A 19941-nucleotide genomic window follows, 5' to 3' on the forward strand; every position below is an offset into this window, starting at 1 on the left:
ACTATGGCAAAAATCTAATGTAAAAATAAGGCAATATTGTTCCCTGGCAAATGGCAAATAATAGGTTATTTGCCAAACCCCTCTAAAGTTAATAGGTCCCCATACATAAAGACACCATGTCAAAAGTTTAAATGTAGGTGTCAAAGCTTTACTATGTGACAACAACTCTTGTACAAAGGCATTGCTCTGGGGAGGAACAAAGGGAATGACTAAGAGAAAGATGGAAAGATTCTATAGGAGAATGATTGGTTTTGTTTTTAAAGCAACCATCTGATTAAAACTATAAGGAAAATTGAGGCATACATCACTATAACCTGTCCTATATTGATTGCATGTTAGTAAAATTAAAAGGGGAAAATAGGAGTCGTGATTTAAATTGGGAGTGGGGTTAGTGTGGAAAGCTTTGAAGTGGTACTATTAGATGTTGGTTGAACTACTAAATGTTCATGTTGTGAGCAGAGAGGTTCTGCAACCAAGTGCCGTTTATCTGTACTAGGAGTCATGGCATTGTGATGTAAAGCTTTTAAGGATAATGGTAAACTCTACAGGCGCGTCCAGATGAGCGCACACGTGCCTCTTGCCCCACCTTAAACCACTTTGAAGCAGGGCAAAAGGCATATGCGGGAACAAAAAAATGTTCAGCATGGGGAGAAAATTAGACCCCTGGATATCCAGGGGTCTAAGAAAACCACTCCACAGAGGAGTGGAGCAAGGCACAGTCCCAGACCGTGCCAGGAGGTCAGTTCTCCAAAGGAGACACTCTGGTGTGAGCCAGAGTGTCCCTTTTGTTCTCCTGCTGCCTCAGCGCCCAGCGCTGTCCATGGTAAGTGTGTTTGGGTGGGGTTCATGGGTGTGGGCAGGTGAGGGGTGGCAGGGGGATGTGGGGGACATTTGGGGAGTAGCAGGGGGGATGTCCCCAGGGCTGCAGGGTGTATGGACCCAACCCAGCTCCATGTGGCTTGCTAGTCTGGCTTTGCACTGATGCGGGTCACAGGGCTCCGGGAGGCACGCACAGGACCCATGCCTCCTGGAGCCCTGTGACCCGCTCCAGTGCAAAGCTGGACTAGCAAGTCACACAGGGCTGGCCCAGGTTCCGCTGCTTGCCACCCCCGCCCTGCAGGCACAGCAGGGCAGAGGCAGGACCCGGCGCGGTGTGCGGGGACTGCACACCGTGCCCAGCTGGGTCCTGCTGACCCTGGGACCCCTCTGCTGCCCAGCCGGGCCGGGCCCTTGGTGGCAGGACCCAGCGTGGCATGCAGGGACTGCGTGCCATGTCCACTGGGTCCTGCCGGCCCTGGGGCTGCTCTTGCCACCCAGCCGGGCAGCAGGAGCAGCCCTAGGACCAGCAGGACCTGTCTGGGGATGCTGCAGGAGCCACCAAGGGCCTGGCCCGGCCGGGCAGCAGAGGGGCTCCGAGGGCAGCAGGACCTGGCTGGCTGTGGCACACGGTCCCTATGTGCTCTGCTGGGTCCTGCCACCATGACTCGGCCCAGCTGGGTAGCAGAGAGACCCCAGGGCTGGCAGGACCAGGCTGGGCTTGATCCCCATATGCAGCACTGGGTCCTGCCGCCATGGTGCAGAGCGCCCTACTCCTGCTGCTGCTGCTAAAGATAAGTTATGGGACCCTGGGCAGGGGGGGCATTCCATGTGCTGGGGGGATGCTGCACCCTGTGGGGGCCAGGGGACCCACCCCTCCTGAGCAGCCCCACCACAAGGTTCCCCACACCCACAGTCCCCCCAGCAATCAGCCCACACCGATCCACATCCCTCCACGCACCCACCTGCCTTCCCCCGTACTCCTTCCTGCAAACACCACATCGCCCTATCAGGCACCCATCATGTGCGAGGAAAACCAAAAGTACACATCAACACATATAGGCATTTAGAATTTATTTTGTCATGATGATAGAGAACTGGTAGGCTTCCATGTTGCTTTAACATTGTAAATATACCAATAAAGCATTGCCCAACTGATTGCGCTCACACGCTCTCTCTCTCGATATAGATATATAGAGTGAGTGTGTGTGTGTGTGTGTGTGTGTGTAGAGTGGCCTTTTGTTTTAATTGTGAAAAAACATGGATTTTGTGGTATTTTAAAAACAGATTTGGGATGTTGCTGCAGCAGTCCAGCTGGCACAAGGGGTAATGTCCCCAGGTACCAAGTGACTGGGCCCCAGAAGCTCCTGTGAGTGAGTAGCCCTGAGCTGCTTGCCAGAGCATCTTTTTATACTGCTGGAGACAGCACAGGTGCTGGCCCCAGGCTCTAGGTCCCCGTGGCTGCAGATCTAGGAGGAGCCAGGCAGGGTTATTTTGCCCCAAGTGAAACAATTTGCTCTGCAACAAAGTGCATGTCCGAGCATGGGTGCTGAGGCAAAAAGCCCTGGCTCAAATTTGCACCGTTTCTATCTGAGCTGCTGCAAGCACACATGCTTGCATGTGTGGATGCACCCTACTGCATAAATCATGTGTTGGGATGTCATGTTAAGTTTTAAATAGCAGTAAACTGCATTGTAAAACATACTTTTTTTTTTTTTAAATAGCTATTATACATGGTTCCTCTGGCAGCTATTAGTAAGGGTATAGACAAATGCACATTTGCAGCCACTTCAAAAGGGAGAGAGAGCTGCTGCTTGGGAGCACACAGCCGCTGTTCAGATGTTATATCTGCATGATCATGTAACCATACAAGTAAGCTAAATTGCTCCATCTTTAACCCTGCATCATCCAGGGTCAAAGTTAGGGTGATTTTTGCTACACTTATGTCACTGTATAATCATGCAACAATTGCATCTTAACAGCATGTATTAATATTGTTTTATAAAGGTACAATTGCTACATCTGAGGTACTCTTAAATTAGTGTATGCTGTCCCTATTACTAATCATTGCAATGGGACCTTGCTTAAAATCTAGTCATCTTGATTTTTTTAGATGGAAATACAGCTGCCTATACTAGGGAGGAAGAGAAGAGAGGACAAAATTAACTAAACAACCATAAAATCATGTTAAGACTAGTATGACATTAAAATAACTAGCCAGTCCTTTGTCAACTGATGCTGACAACGTACACAATGACAAGCACAAGTCAGTTTATATTTGTAATGAATGCAACGTGTAGGATATTGTATTGGGTTTCTAAAAGTTTTTGGCTCTTCCACATCTGTGCCTGTTGTGTGCTAGTTCTGCCTGATTTTTCAGGGTATTTCAGTGCTGTTTCTTTGAGAGCTGATCTTTTTAGCGTGTGCTGTTGAGTGGATCAGGCTACAGTCCCCTTGCAACTGGACGGAGTCCTACCAAGCCTAAGTCTTCTTAGCCCTTTTCTCAAAGATCTGTTGTCAGGACTGGAATCAACCAGTTAAGAATGAGACTCTTGCCAGCGCCAGTGAGATTTCTGCAGCCGTAACAAGTGCTAGACCTTTTGATTTTATTATGAAACGCTGTTAAAAAACATGCACACATTTGATTTTAACATGGATTGCCTTAAAAAGCTGAGTAATGCATGTTGTGCCGTGCCGTGCTGTAAAGGATGTGCCCCTTCAATGTTCTTAGCTTGTTTCCTGTTTCTCTTACTCTTCACTGTCAGTTTTCCTGACTTTGTTTTCCTGTTTTTTCTTTATTTCACAGTCCGAATAAAAGACTCTCAAGCAAGAAGGTAGCAAGGTATGCTGGCATTTTGTATTATCCTTTTTCAGTAGGAAAGGAATGTGCTTGCACAGATTCAGATGTGCAGCGTGCTTGAAACTAAATAGATGTCCAATGTTTTACTTGTAGATAATGAATGTTACCTTCTGTAATTTATAGCTGGTTTAATTCTCATGATATATTTTAAACAGCTAATTGTAATACCTCTCTCAACTGCCATAAACTTGACTGCTTCTTGAATGTTCTCAAACCTCCCCAGTCCATGAGTGACCCAAGATGGGTGGAGACTGGGGGGTTGCTGTGGAAGATCATCTCCATTCTGAGAACTTCTGGTAACTGATCCCCCTCTCCCCATTATTAGTGTTACTAGTTTAGACCGAGTGAGTATTTTCTGGTCCAGTCAGTTGGGTAGGAAGATCCAATCAGAAATGAGAACTCATTAAAACGAATTCACTCTGCAACAAGTCCTCCGTTTCTGTTTGTTTCTGCTGTATTGGGTGTTGTGCACTCTACCCTGCTTAATTTCTTTGCTACCTTCATCCAGACCTCATCATTTCATGGACTCCTTAGACATTAGAGTTGAGCTAGTCCTTACAGCTGGGGCTTTACATGGTTGTTACAGTTCTCTCTGCATAGATTAATGCTGCCTTAAGGTTTGTGTACATGGGGAAATGTATCACTGCAGTTACATCAGTAGAACTCCTCTTGTGGACCCTATATAATAAAATATAGGCACCTGTTCATCTCTGAGCTTCTTTTTAGAAGAGACTTTGGTAACGGTCTTGGTAACAGTTTGTCAGCTTTAAGTCTTTCCCTTCAGGGGAGGTAGCTTAAGATTTCTTTACTCCCTTCCTGCCCCTCCTCACTCTATGTTGGGTCTATTTTGTAACTTTAAGGAAGGTCCTTTTAGCTAGCTGTCCCACCTGCTCTGTTCATTTCCTGGTTTTCTCTTCATTGGCATCCCCTCTAAGATTTTTTTAAATCATATTTGAGAATCAAATACTTTTGTTCAGCGCAACTCAAGTGAAAGGAGGGGGTGGGAGGGAGAAAAAGACTTTAGTATTTATCTTTTCACATACATACACCTTTAAATTTTGATTCGGGGGTGTTGTTTGAGAAATGGGAGCTGGTCTTTTGAATGGTCTGAGATTTATTTTGCATTCTGCAGAAGCCTGTAGTCTCGGACCTTGCTAATCTGCTTGCTGCAGCCACCACCTTTGCTGGATCATTTAATCTCTGTGTCACGTTCCAAGAAATTTTCACTTCCATTGTGAATCTCTTGAGATCAGAAATGCAGGGAGGGCTGGTCCTGTCTTGTCAGGCTTCCCTTAGACAGTAGTCTTCCTGTGCGGGATTCAGTATCTCAGGAGTTCTTAGAAATCTTTTCCTAGCTGTTTTCCTCTACTGTTTCCTTTCCAGACTTCCCTGTGGCAAGCAAACTCTTCCAGGCACGATTCTTTCTTGCTAGAGAGGAAGCATGTCTTGAGTATTATTCTCTTACTTTTAAGCTCTGTTCCTTAGAATCTTTTTGTCTCTTTGTGGTTTGTTAGGAAACAGTTTCCAAGCTCTTTAAGGCTGCCCATTAATTTAAGAGATTTTTTAGCATGCTGTACTCCTCGAGTTGCTTTTTGTGTCCTACCTTCTAACAAAATCACTTGGAAATTTTCATTTTATATTTAAAACGTTCCCCAGCCTCATCCAACTCGGATTCTTGTCTCTCTTCATCTATCACAGTGGATCCAAGATCGCAGTTCCAGGTAGCTTTATACTTGGAACCTGGCCGGTGTTAGAGTTACAAATTCAGATTTTTGGTATTGCTTTTCAGGGGGCAGCCGCTTCATTTATTCTTCTCTGTGGTGGTGGTGGTTGAGCTCTGGTTGAGAGGATAGAGAAGTTCAGCAGTATTGCGATGGTTGTTAATAGTACTTCTGATTGAATGTGTGCATCTGCCTGAAGAAATAAAATGGGTTTCTGATAAAACCTGGGGTTATCTGGTTTGAACCAGGTTTCTTTCTTTTTCATATCTTTTTAAGAGGGATCCCTTCTCTTTAAGGTAAATACCTATGTTTTTAATAACTTTGCCTTATGCAGTGAAGTATCGTTCCTTCTTGCATCTTTTATTATGTAACACCCATGCACTTTTCAAAGCTGGTAATATTGCACCAAAATAGTTTCAAGCTTCAAGTGCTCTTTTTAATACAGAACCCCAGTACTGGCTCTAGAAAGCAGAACTGATATCTGTTCAAAATATTCTGAGAATCCATTCTGTGTCGTCTCTCTAAATAATAGAGGTACTTGCAATGCAATTGTCAGTACTTGAGGATCAGGCTAAGAATCAGAATTCTGCTTTCTTAGAGAATCTCCAGGGATTCAAGTTAGGTTGGTTTGTTTTTTAACTCCCTCTAAACAACAGAAGTCATCAAGGTATATGCAGTATCATCTCTTCCTGTGGCTTGGGAGCTTTATAAACACACCTTTAAATTTAGATTGCTCAATGGCTTTTGACTGTTCAAGTAGATAGAAAAAAATAGCATGTTCCTTGCCACAAAGTGTGACATGTCTGAGATGATAATCTCTCAGGAATAAATACAGTCAATCTAAATCTACATGGGACAAATGCTAGAGAAGTGGGCAAGTGTTTTGTTTTTGTTGGCGTCTGCTATCACAGGCTTGCTACTAGCCTGGTACAGGAGCAATTGTTTAGTTTATTAAGAGTAATACAACTAGTTCTTACTATGAACTGTAGGCCAGGGTTCCCAGGAAAGGGAAATGCCTGCTCCTTGTTGCAAAGACCATCCGCTTCCTGGCTAATGCTGACTTGTTAACCAGCTAAGATGAGACCACAGTGTGCTTGGCACCGGGCAAAGTTAGCTCCCAGCCCAAAGAATTTACAGTCTAATTCCATGGAAATGACTCAGCGTGGGAAGAAAAAAGCTGAAACATGTTAAAAATCATCCATGCTTGAGGGCCACACCTACATGTAAAATAAACATGCTTGTAACAGTGCATTGTGGGAGAAATCCGAGTGGATGTTCCAGAGTGCATGGATGACGTGTGTGCAGTGATGCCAGCATAAAAGAGAATGAATTCGGGATGCCCTGTGAAAGTGGGAGGAAAGAGGTCTAGACAAACAACTTACCAAAGCAGAGTTAGGGAGTCCTGCCTATTATAACAATTTTGGTGCCTGCAAAGTCAACTGATGGGCACAGAGCAGTCCAGAGGGCACTGTGCTAACTACGGTGTGTGGAAAGACAAATCCAGGATCTAACCACACTGCTAAGCAGCTACAAGCTAGCTTTGAAAAGCTCCTGGCAAATCTATAATCCACAAATCTGCTGCCCTCCCCATAGAGCTCAAAAGAGAAGTTGTATCAATAGCACTGCCTCCTTTTTTCCATGTTCCTGTCAAGATAGGATATGGAGCAAATTTCCTGTGATAACACATCACTGTTCAGAGCTGGTAAATGTCTTGGTTGAGTATCTGGGACAGTGTCCTTTTGAAACAAAATACACATGTGAACAAAAAGTTATAAGTCTTGGCTAACAATTTACTAGTCTTCATCTTTGGGAGCAAGAGTTGAAGATGTATTTCACAATAAGGTCCATTCTCTCTCTTGACTTCCCCAGTCACTTCACACCCGGTGGTGAGAGCAGAGTACTTTCTAGTCCTGTTGCTATAAGATGCCAGTATTAACAGGTTTAAAAAGAACTGAAGTACGGAATGTAAGCTCTTATCTTTCCAGATTCCAAAGGTCAAAAAGAGCTGATTTATAACTTGCTAAAGTATAACATAAAGTTCCAAAAGTAGCTGCATGTTTTCTTGTTGGCTGCTAAGCATTTGCACTCTTAACCAGCAATCACTAATAAGGTAAAAAATTCAGTTATGAAGTTTAGGAAAGTTGAGATGTTGGTAAGATACTGGTACCTGGTGAAAATCAAGGATGAGTCTTGTCATGATGAAACTGGAGGTGGTTAAAACATGCAGTTAGTGGAATTTCAAAGTTTGCTTTAACTCCAGGGAAGAGTCTCGATATCTCATGGAAGAAAAGCATTGGGAGTTGAGAGAAATAAGAACAACAGAATTTTATGTCTATCATGTAAATAAGTTTGAGACTGTCTTCTGCAACGCTGACTCTAATGTTGCTGGTGCTCTCTGGGTTGGACTGGTTTGTCTCTGTTATAGACACTTGCATCAGACAGGCACATTGGCTGTGGATGCTACAGAAGACCCTTACCGGGACGCCATGGAGTGTGCAGATGAGGACATCACTGACAAGGTATGAATGCTATTTCAGCTTCATCTGTTTTGCCTTAATGGAGGAATAGCATCTGAATGTACTGTTAAGCTCTGTTTATATGGCCATTGATTTTAGAATTACTTTCCCTTTTAGTGGAAGGAGCATGTATGTGTAATGGCCAAATCAAGTGGTCAGTGACTAGAACATCCAGATTTTGTATTTGGCTCTGTCTAACTAGCTGTGTGATCTAGAACCAGTCATTTCTTTGTGTGTCTGCTCATTTAGTAAAGTTGGTATATTAGTCCTATTGCTACAATGGGTAATTGAATGCTTTTAAGGTGCTTTGAAATCCTTAGGCATAAGTTTCTGTGCAAATGCAAAGTATTAATCACTTGTTATTGGACGCTTGGCTGACATTGGATAGGTTAACACAAAGGATAAAGAAACAAGTGACTAATACAAAGCATTCTGCACTCAGCTGCTGGGTATAATTTGACAAAATGACCAGGAAAGAATTGCCCTGTTCCTGTGCTGGGTTGGGAGGTCTAATTGCTGTCTTTTCAATAAGAATTAAGGCTGAATTGCGCAGGCTTGCAAACTGAGTTTTGCTTTATGGTGGGAAGTGGCTTGTGATGCATCTTCCTTACAGTTACTAAACAATCCTGTGTTTTGTGACCTCTTCATTGTGATGACAGGAGGCTTGCACATGTAGTCTTAATCTAAATAGGTGATATTGCTGGCCTGTTAATACAATGTACAGGCATTGTGGGTGTTGTTTACAGTAATTATACTTACTCAGGAATATTGGTACAGAAAAATCTATTTTATAATCAGTTTATTTTTTGTTTCACAGTAGTAATTAAAGCAATCTAATGCTACTTTCTCCAGTCTGTAAAGCTATCTGGCTTGAAATAAGGACTTCTGTCTTTCCCTTTCCATTACTGCACAGTGAGGATATAATGCTGACTTTGTGGCATCCCTGATGAGCTTTGCTGGGATGTTACAAGCAAAGGATTATATGACAGGAAAAGATGCTGGATGGAAGGAAGTAAAGCTTTTACTGAAACACTAATAGCTAAAAATAGCTGAGGAAATATGGAAAACTCCCAGTAAAATGAATTGTGGCTTGTATAAATGTGCATGAAAATATCCTTTCAGAACTGGTTTAATTTTAGCACAGTGCTTCTCAACCTTTTTAGACTCCAGGCACCCTTCTATAATACCCAGTTTTAAAAATTATTTATTACAGTCCTTGCCTCTTTGCAGAGGGTCTGGGCACTGGGACAGTGGGAGGATGAGTAGCCGGGCAGGGAACAGCCTCCACTTACCTCCTTGTACATGCTCTTGCTGCAGCATTCATGTTGAGAATCACTGTCTTAGCATTATGAGAGGAAGCTTCATGGATTGATGTGATGAGAGACAATATATAGTGTCTAAAGATATCTAACTCTTGCATTTGACAGCACTTTGGTATGATTATAGTATAACATAATTTATAGTGAGTCTCTCTTAAAACTTATGCTAGAGTTTTCAAACCTGGATACCTAAAAGGCATATAAATGTATTCCGACTTCAGGGTACTGAGCAATTGCATGCAGGTTATAGTAGCTTCAGTTGTGCACTCAAACTCTGCTGGATTCTAAGCTAATTCTTTAAAGAACCCAAATACGTATTTTGTAACTTGACTTCAGGCAGCAGGTTTGAACGTTTTAGTTATTTGTCCTTTGTAAACGTATCCTCACCACTTGTTGTTTATAGCATGCAGTGATTGTTTTCTTGACCACAGTGGTCACAATATTGAGTACTGCAGCTTGGCAGGTTATCAAGAATGCATTTCTTATGGTGTATTTACCATCACCTTCCTTTTATGACATAGATGAGAGCAGGGAAGTGTATAGCTCAGGGGAAGGGGAGGAAGTAATTGCAAAATTAAAATGCAGATTTGCAACCCAAAGGAAAATTATTTTTTCTGATTTTTACATGGTTTCTTACTTTTCTGCCAGAGGATCTCGAGTGGTGGGGAGGAAAGTGAAATCTCTTCAGGTCCGTATTAAAAATTAAATTAAAATAGTTTCTGGTCCTGTAACTGCCCCGAGTCCTTCCTCTATTGCTTGTGGTTTGACAGTAATGTGTTATTTTCTTTAAAAGAAAAAAAAAGTGCATTTCCCCACTCCTTTTGTGACATTCCCCCTCCCCACCTCCTTCCACCCTCTTTGGGCCTAACAGAAAACATTGGTACAACTGTAAAACTGCCTGGGCATAAGTAGTGTTCCACATTTTCAGTTTTTACTGATATATTTTTTTTTTAATTGAAGCTATTTGTTTTTTACTGATTTACACCCATTTTTCAGTTCACTCAATTTTACTGGGTACAGTAAAATCCCTGTTAACTGGCATGAGTGGGGAATGGCCGGGGGGTGCCAGTAAGCTGGAAGTGCCGGTTACGTGAGGCGCAGGTTTCCAGCCAGATGTGGAGAGTGGGGCTGAAGCCAGGGGAGCCAGGGGCCAGGGGAGTGTGGCTGAAGCCGCTGCCTGGGGGGCATGGGGCCCCTGGCTCTGACCCCGGGCAGGGCAGGAGGGGCTGTGGGAATTGTCCTGGGGTGGGCAGGTCCTGCCACCCTGTGCCAGGAGCCATGAGCCCCGCCAGGGGGGCAGGCAGGAGGGTCAGTCCTGCTCCCTACAGCAGGAGTTGCACCCGGCTGCTCTACACAGACCCGCGGTGCTGGAGCCACTGCCCAGGGGTGCGGGGCTCCTGGCTCTGATCCATGGTGGGGCGGGAGGTGCCAGGGCTGGGATTGGACTGCGCCATGCCATGGTGCAGGCAGGAGGTGTCGGCTACTCCCAGTGCCAGTGCAGCAGGGATTAGGGTGAGTCGGATCAAGCAGAGCCCCAGGGAGTTTGACGTACAGCACTGCCCAGCGACTGCAGGCAGCTGGTGTTGGTTGCTCTCAGGGCCACTGCAGCAGGGGCTGGGGTGAGCGGGGACAAGCTGCACCGTGCCCCATACCCCCCGGGGTTCTGCTTGTTCCCATTTGCCCCAGCCCCTGCTGCAGCAGCCCTGGGAGTAGCTGATGCCAGCTCCCTGCATCATGGCATGGTGCAGCCTAGAGGCTAGGGTGACTAGGGACCAGCAGAGCCTGGGGCAGGGTGGGGAGGAGGGCCACGGCACAGCCCAGTAGCTGCAGGCAGCTGGCAATGGCCACTCCTGGCACCACTGCATCAGGGCCTGGGGTGAGTGGGGACAAGCTGTGCCATGCCCCACGTCCCCTGGGGCTTCACTTGTTCCCACTCATAGATTCATAGATGTAGAGTTGAAAGGGACCTTGTCGATCTTCTAGTCGAACCCCCTGCACGGGCAGGAGAGAAAACTGGGCTCAAATGACCCCAGCCAGGTAATCGTCAAGCCTCCTCTTAAAGACCCCCAAGGTGGGAGCCAGCACCGCTTCCCTTGGAAGTTGTGCTACTTCCGACTGTGACGTAGCGCCTTCTAATGTCTAGTCTAAACCTACTCTCTAACAACTTGTGGCCATTATTCCTTGTTACTCCGGGAGGCGCTCGGGGGAACAAGATCTCTCCCAAACCCCGCTGGTCCCCTCTAGTAAGTTTATAGACGGCCACCAGATCCCCCCTCAGCCTTCTCTTGTGAAGGCTGAACAGGTTCAGGTCCTGTAGCCTCTCCTCGTAGGGTCTGCCCTGCAATCCCCAGATCATGCGAGTGGTCTTCCTTTGGACCCTCTCAGTGCTGTCCACATCTCTCCTGAAGTGTGGCACCCAGAACTGGACGCAGTACTCCAACTGCGGCCTGACCAGTGCTAGGTGGGGTGGTGGGGGGGGTATCACCTTCTTGGACCTGCTTGAGATGTATCTGTGGATGCATGACAAGGTGTGGTTAGCCTTACTGACCACATCCACACACTGTCAGCCCATGTTCATCTTGCAGTCAGTAATGACTCCAAGATCTCTTTCTGCCACTGTGCTTTCGAGACGGGAGTTCCCCAACCTATAGGTCTGCTGCTGGTTCCTACTGCCCAAGTGCAGCACCCTGCACTTGTCAGTATTGAAACCCATCCTATTTTCATTAGCCCACCCCTGTAACATGTCCAGGTGCCGCTGTAATCTGTCTTTCTCTTCTAGCGTGCCCACCTCACCCCAGATCTTGGTGTCGTCTGTGAGTTTAAACAGGCTGCTTTTCACCTCATCGTCCAAGTCGCTAATAAAGAAATTGAGCAGTGCGGGCCCAAGGGCCGAGCCCTGGGGGACCCCGCTGCCCACTTCCCTCCAGGTCGAAAATGACCCATCCACCACCACTCTCTGAGTACGACCCCTCAGCCAATTTACAATCCATCTGACTGTATAGGCATCAGTGCCACAGTCGCCTAGCCTTTTAATGAGAACGGGGTAGGAGGCAGTGTCAAAGGCCTTCCTGAAGTCTAGAAAGACTACATGTACTGTGATACCTGCAACCAGTGATTTTTGTGACCTGATTGTAGAAGGCGATCAGGTTGGTCTGACAGGATCTGCCCCTAATGAAACCATGCTGGTTGCCCTTGAACATCATCCCTGCTGCTGACCCATCACAGATATGCTCCTTGATAATCTTCTCAAACAGCTTCCCCAGGATTGAAGTAAGACAAATGGGCCTATAGTTGCCCGGGTCCTCCCTCTTCCCTTTTTTAAAGATGGGGACCACATTGGCTCTCTTCCAGTCGTCTGGCACCTGGCCAGAGCACCACGAGTGCTTGTAAAGCTGTGCCAGAGGCCCAGTGATAACCCCTGCCAATTCCTTCATCACCCTGGGGTGGAGAGCATCTGGACCCACTGATTCAGCTCCCTGCCGGCTGAACTAAGAGGGATCTGAAGGGCTTCACCTTCAGATCCGCCTCAGCTGCGCTGGCACCCTCTGCCCCACTTACCTTAGGAGGATCAGCTGCTGCTGCCTCCTCTGCTGCTGCTGCTCCTGCTGCCTCCGCTGCCAAGATAAGGGTGCAAACAAGTATGGGGCACACGTGCCCTGCTCCCTCCGCTTCTGACCCCCAACTGCTGACACTCACCCCAACCCTTGCTGCAGCAGCCCCAGAAATGACTGACACCAACTGCGGAGGGAACTAAGTCAGTGGGTGTGGGGCATGGCTTTTGCTGTTACGTGCATCCCAAGAGGGCTGTGGGCTGGGGGACTGCACCAGCCTCTTTCTGGGGGGTGCGTGCCACTGGATCTGCACACTGGACGAGAGCAGGTTGCCACTCACCCCAAGCACCAGGAAGAGCCCAGTGCTACCGCTGGCCCCAGCCCGCAGCGGCAGCCTGCTCTTATCCTGCGTGCAGATCCAGTGGCAGGAAGAGCCCAATGCAGCCCGGCAGCCCTCTTGGGGTGCACGTAGCAGCCAGAGCCATGCCCCTCGCCCCGCACCCGCTGACAGTTCCATCCACTTTGTTGCCTGCTGCAGCCCCTGGAGTGGCCAACAGGCTGCACCATGCCCCTCCCCCTGCCCCTTCCCTAGTCCCAGCCTTCCTCCCTTACTCCCTCACCGCCATGGGAATGTATTATTTTTTTCCCTGAGTTAAACCGATTTTTTTTTTTTTCCTTCGTCTTATCCTGATTTGAACCTGGTTTTTATGTTTGGAAAATAAACTCTGAAAAATTCCCAGATTTTTTTTGAAAATAAAAACTGAATATGTGGAACCACTAGGCATAAGGTAAACATGGAGGGAGAAGAGTTACTTTTGTCTAATTTTTTTAAACGAATTGGCAAAAGTGTTATTTGTTTAAAAATACTTGGACACTTTTTAAGGAAGAAATGGATATTGTGTCTCTTCTAAGTACCATAAGGCTTAGATCTGGATCTGGTGTAAATTGTTAGAGTTGTGACTTCCAGTAAATGTATTACAGTTTACAGCAGCTGGTTGTCTTCTATAGACCTACAACTTCAAAGCCTTCATGAAAAAGGTGACTGGTATAACATGATTAATCTGGAAGATGCTACTCCAGTGAACTGCTTGGTCCTATATTGATTTTGGGGAAATGGTCTAGGAACCAGGCTATGAAGGAGAACAAAACATTTTTTTCAAAACGTGCAAGAAATGTAATCAAAGTGGAAGCAGCCTATTCTCAAACTATTTAAATACAAATTAAGTCAGTGAGTGTGGAGGTTGGGAATGCTCAAACAGCAGCAGGTGATTCTGTGACAACACTTCGTGATACTATAGGAGTCAAACAAGGCCAGTATGTGCTAGAAGTAACTGCCTGGCTGGACTAAATCTATTTCTCTCATGCAGTTATTTCACTGGCTCCCTAGATTTCAGTCCTGATGGGGATGATTCTTGGTGTTAGGTAGCAGCTTGCCTGTGCTCTTAATGACAATGGCTAAAATGAATCCATTGGCATCTTGGTCTCCTGTTTGTCTCTTTGCTCAGGTTATCTTCCTGGAGAAGAGGGTCACAGAGCTGGAAAAGGACACAGCAGCCAATGGAGAGCAGCACAATCGGTTAAAACAGGAAAATCTGCAACTTGTGCACAGGTGAGGAAGTTCATCTTGCATCCTAGGGGCAAACAGCTCCAGCACAAGTTTCTGAAGGTATTCTAGAGCTACTTTCCTTCCTCTACTCCTTGCACATGTTTGTGTGCGTGTATGTATGTGTGTATTTGGACTAGAAAGTGACTCTGAATGGAACCTTCACCCTTATCCTCCCTAGGGTTACTGACTGTGTGAAAGGCAGTTGTTTTTCGGGAGCTCCTGTTTTGAGTTAAGTGCTGGAAGCAAGCCAGTAGGAAAGGAAAGTTCAAAAAGACACAGAGCAGAGTATTAAAAATTAGTAAATCTGCCTTCATTCAATGGCCCAAACAACATCCAATCCAAAGGCTGCTGATTTAAAGCCAGCAGCCATCCAATTGCCTTGTTTGCAAGAGACCGCTCTGCTTTATCTCCAGTGCCCTGCCCCCTGCCCTGCCAGTTTCCTGAGTCAGTGAAAAATTACTGAGGATTCAGTTATGCATGCAGCCTGACAGGTGTGAGTAGCTCACCTTCAGGCAATGATGCCCCTTCATTCATAAATAATCTGTATGGCATCTAGGAGCATTTTGTCAACATAGTTTGCAAACTCTTTAGATCAGGGATGGTCATTTCTGTATGTGCACAATGCTTAGGATGATAGGGCTTTAAGTGTTCCCTGGGATGCTACTACTTTGACTAATAGTTAGCAATAATACATCTAATACAATTTAGAAAGGAGAAGTTACTATTTTCCCCCTACTCAGCCCTTCATTTAGTACAATGCATTTTAACAGCTGTTAAGGAAACATCTACACCTCCCACAGCCCCAAATGACTTCATTGCTCTCAGATGCTGGCAAAAACATAAACTCTGAACCTCGTTTAAGTATAGCCATTTGCTCTTTAATCTCAGATAAGCTTCTATCTTCCAACTCCATTTACCTTCACAACATAAAGCCATTAGAAGTTTATTTATAGAACTGTAAGACTGGTAAGTAAGAAGCGTGTCACAGAGCTCTGTGTTACTTGAGTAAAGGTTTCCTTGCTAAACTTTCACAGTAATAAGATGTTTTCATTTTAATCACTTAGCTCAGGTTTAACTGGTTTTTATTCAAATAAAGGGCTGTCTTCACATGGGGCGATCTATTAAAAATGCCTGAGACCGGTATCGTGTTGCTTTTGAAATGTGTCAGCATAAACTACATAAAATAATATGCTGGCAAACTTCTCAGCAATTTGTATTGAAGCTAATTCACCTGTGTGCTGCCTTGGCATAAAAACGAAAGCTAGTCTGTGCACCATTTATTCACCTGCTCCAAAGAACAGGTTTGCATACTTAGATTAATAACATTTGTGTTCTAGCTTAGCATACCTACAGGCCTTCTGAGATTTCTGTGCTCTGCCGAGAACCACATAGCAAGAAAAGTCTTCTAGGTTTGGGTAGGAAATACCTCCACATTTCACTTAAGAGAATTCCCTTATGAGTGTGAATTCACAGGGAAATGGGCACATTCTTTTAGGTCTTAGATTTATTTTAATATGAACTTATTCTAAACTGGCTAAAGTTGCTTTCCAAATCCCAACATTTTATGTCTCTGCGACAGTTAGTCATTATGTAAGACCTATATCACTTGTATAGGATCTGCTGAACGCCAAATAAAGTTATTTCCAGAACTGCCCAAATATTGTTGATAACACACAGGAATTTCTCTTGTGTAGCATGTGAATTTCATACTGCATTAGAAATGCAGGAGAAACTGGCAGCCAAGTTGGAAAAGAAAAAGAATGAAGGGACTAGATGTAGTTCAATTTCACCATTTATTCTGTGGAGCACCCAGATTTTACAATGATCCACTAAGATGCAAATTTTAAGCACTCTTTTTCATAGCATCCTAGGGAAGTAGGGCTGGAAGGGGCCTTGTAAAGTCATCTATCCCAGCCCCATGTTTGAAGTGGGATCATCCCTGACAAGCATTCTAATTTTCAAAACTGTCCCAGCCAAGTATTCTGATTTTCACTCCTGTTGAAACAACCCAGTATCCTGTCTGTTTGCAACGAGAGTACACTGTTGTTGTCTCATACTCAGCTTATGATCTACTGCAGTGGTACTCAAACTTTTTGCCCAGCAGGCTGGATGGGCAGTGCCTGGTTAGCCTGTGGGATGGATCTGGCTGGTGGTCCTGAATCCCATTCTTGGAGGGGGATGCAGAAGAAAGCGGGGGGTATGGCCCAGCCCCAGTCTGGCTTCAGGTTGGGGAAGGGGGCATGGCTTGGCCCTGATCTGGCTGTGGGGCTTGGGAATTTGGCAGCAGGGGAGGGTGACAGCATTAACTGTCGCTGCTCCTCAGTCGCCATATTTCCCAGCCCATGGGGAGCCCTGCGGACTGGGTGCCATGACTCCATGAGCCACATTTGGCCCAGAGGTCGAACACTGCTGGTCTACTGTAATCCCTGCTCCTTCTCTGCAGTATTGCAGTTTAAGCAGTCATACCCTATAGTCTGTATTTGTTCATGCAATTATTCCATCCTAAGTCCAGGACTTTGTCCTTGTCCTTGTTGGCAAGTTGATAAGTTGATCTTTCCTTTTAAAAAGGGTTTCAACATAACACTGAGGCTATTCAGAGTGTGGTGGCAATCTACCTACATCCTTTTTTTGGATTCACAATGATTCTACTGTCAAATCTAGATGCTTCAGAGTTGGTACTAAAGACCCCAGAGAGAGGAGTGGTGGATTTCATGGCTGTAAAGATACCATATTTAACATTAAATAATATATATTTAAACAATGTATAGTTTTCCATGTGTGGAATCTAATTAATGGGGGGTCATCTTAAATTTGAAATAGATCTGGTTATGGATAAATAGTGTGCCAGTTGCTTTCACATCGTCTTTAATGAGGTGAGCCCTTGTTAGGTGTCTCTTCCTTTAGCTTTGTACAGGCACACTTCCTTTTGACATCTTATGATTTTTCAGGTTCCCTGATCACTCCTGTGGAAAATCCTGTAGGAAGTAAACTGAAGAGGGTGAAAAAGGACATCCCTTCTCTCAAATAGCAGAATGCCCATGGGACTCTTGTGTAATGTCAGGAATGGTTAATTGGCATCTTTCCTTCTCTCTAAAGAGCTAATGCCCTTGAGGAGCAGCTGAAGGAGCAGGAGTTGAAAGCAGATGAGACCCTCGTGGAGGAGATCAAAAAACAGAGGGAAATTCTGAGCAAGATGGAGAGAGAAAAGTGTATTGAAATTGAGAATCTGCAAGCCAGGTTGGTCCAGCAGCCACAGCCTTGTGCTGTGCAGGTTTCCTGATTTTGTTTTGTGTTAAATGTGTTTCATGATTAGAACACACCAGTGGGTAAGTTTCCATCTTATTTTGCATCCAAGTTTATGCTGCTTCAATAATGGCTGTACAAAGGTCTTTCTAACCCCCCTCTTTCCTGCTTTATTTTTTCCCCCTAACTTTATCCAAAAATAGTAAATTAATCACCTCAGAACTGATGCTCAGTTTCTAGTTGGGGAGAATGTCTTATTTGGAGTTCATTAATTCCGCTTACTTTTACCCTATATATGTCTCCTCCTTGTTTCTGTTCCAAATGCATGAATAAAGACAGTGTTCACTTGAGCCATGTGAAAAGACCATGAAAGTCTGTTTGACTTTCTAACTCGAATCACCTTCATGAGAACAGGCAAAACATCTGATCCTGTTCTTAGTAGAGTCAGTGAGAGTTTTGCTAGGATCAGGTCCAGAGTGAAGGATGTGGATATGGTGAAGCAGTTCCAACAGAAGGAAGAGCAATGAAGGTAGCCCTGTCCTCAACCGGAAAGATGGGGCCTTATAGATGAAGTATTTGTAACGGCAGACAAAAATCACAGGAGTCCAGCCACACTTAGTCAGATGTCTGCTTCTCTGTCTCCATGATTGTCAATGGGGAAAGTTGAAAATTTTGAGTTCTACTTTAAGAGATAGGGAGAAGGTCAGTTTTGGAGTGCTGCCTTCAACCCCTCCCCATACTTCTGATTCCATGTTCCTGCCTTCAGTGAATGTGCTCTTATAATTAAGGCTATAAAGTTCTCCAATGCTGGAGGCATGCTGGCGAACTTTAAGTGTGTATATTTGTTGCTACAGACTACAGCAGCTGGATGATGATAACAGTGAGATGAGATCCTGCGTCCCTTGTTTGAAGGCCAGTATCGAGAGGCTAGAGGAGGTGAGGGGGAATACTTTCTTAAATGATGTTATATATTTATTTTCTGCGTACTAAAAATAGGAAGAGAGATCTGTTCCCTGTTCCAGAGATTGGGGTGAGAAGGCGTGGATGCACATCTCTGTATTCTGTGCTATAATATGTTATTAATTTTTTAGCTGTAACTCAGCACCTTCTCCTGATGCTGTTTCTTTCCTTTGCATATCTTCGTTTCACATCTTTGCAGTGTAATTTCAAACTTGTCTTAGGCAGAATCTGATGTATTAGGCAGAACTTGTATCGTCTTTGTTCCAAGACCATATAATCAATGCCATAGCAAGGGGGTGCCAATAGTTACTGCCCAGCCTGGGCAGGATACGGGAGGGAGCCACAGGCTCCCACTTCTGTGTGCAGTCCTAGGTAATTGTGGGAGAGTGGGGGACCTGTGCCTCTTGGATCTGTGTGTGGGGCAAGGGTGGGCTGCCACTGTGGGCTTTGCCCTGGGTGCCAAACGTTGTTGTGGCACTGAATATAACAATTGAAAAATGGGGAGGGAGGGCCACTGGAGTTTTCTTTGGGAGTCATGAACTTTGGCTAAATCCATCTTGTTCAGTTCACATGTGATTTGGGTTTTTTGGCTGACAACTCTGAGCAGAAAATGCGGCTGTTCATTTATACAGTAGACTTGTATGGAGTCTAGGTTATTCAACAAAGAGATCTTTTTGAAGCCTCATCTCTTCCAGTCCTACCCTAAACATTACCCTGGGCCATAGCTCTGTCTGGAGAGACTGAGTCACTGCATTGTCTTCTTTTAAAACTCCGTAGATTTTGGTGTTGAGCACCTTGAGCCAATGCAGTCTGATATGAACTTCATCAGCAGTCTTCTAGTCTCACCAGAGGATGGAATGTGTTCCAGCAGTGAACACTCCTGTGTCTGTTGCCTTATATCAGGGGCGGGCAATTATTTTGGGCAGAGGGCCACTTACTAAGTTTTGGAAAGCCATTGAGGGCCACATGACAGGGAGCCCAAGGCAGATTAATATTAATTTTCTGAATTTTTTAGGGGCCCCATGGGCTGGATAGAATGGCCTGGCAGGCTGATTTTGCCCACCCCTGCCATATATGCTTTATATCCCTTTGTCATACCATTCATGCATGAAATGCTGCCCTCTTCTGGCAGATTTTATGGAAGTCTTAGTTGCTGTCACGAGAATGGGTACTCTTAAATTAACCTAGTGCAGAGGAACCCTCTTATAGACTAGCCTTTTTTTAACTTCAGAGCATTGAATTGTTTCTTATTCTTCCTCCATGATCACTATATCTAGGATCCATTGAGTATGTATCTAGCAGTGGGGATGCGATGCAAACTTTATTGACGTTTTTCTTTTAATTGCCAA

At 45.1% G+C, this 19941-nt stretch overlaps 1 protein-coding gene across 3 annotated transcripts in view; it reads left to right on the forward strand.

Annotated features, from left to right (window-relative positions):
- Positions 1-19941, forward strand: part of RAB11FIP3 (RAB11 family interacting protein 3) — a 166621-nt gene that overhangs the window by 136073 nt on the left and 10607 nt on the right. For 2 of the 3 annotated variants that reach the window (XM_090023283.1, XM_090023284.1), the window contains 5 exons: positions 3623-3658; positions 7823-7916; positions 14289-14392; positions 17486-17626; positions 18487-18568. In XM_090023283.1, the coding sequence (XP_089879409.1) occupies positions 3623-3658; positions 7823-7916; positions 14289-14392; positions 17486-17626; positions 18487-18568 (457 nt within the window). The remainder of the gene's footprint in view (positions 1-3622; positions 3659-7822; positions 7917-14288; positions 14393-17485; positions 17627-18486; positions 18569-19941) is intronic. The other variant, XM_090023285.1, reaches the window with a different exon arrangement.

The sequence above is a fragment of the Crocodylus siamensis genome, chromosome 12 (assembly GCF_052110815.1).
Source record: "Crocodylus siamensis isolate JL-2025a chromosome 12, ASM5211081v1, whole genome shotgun sequence".
In the NCBI taxonomy this organism is placed as follows: domain Eukaryota; kingdom Metazoa; phylum Chordata; order Crocodylia; family Crocodylidae; genus Crocodylus; species Crocodylus siamensis.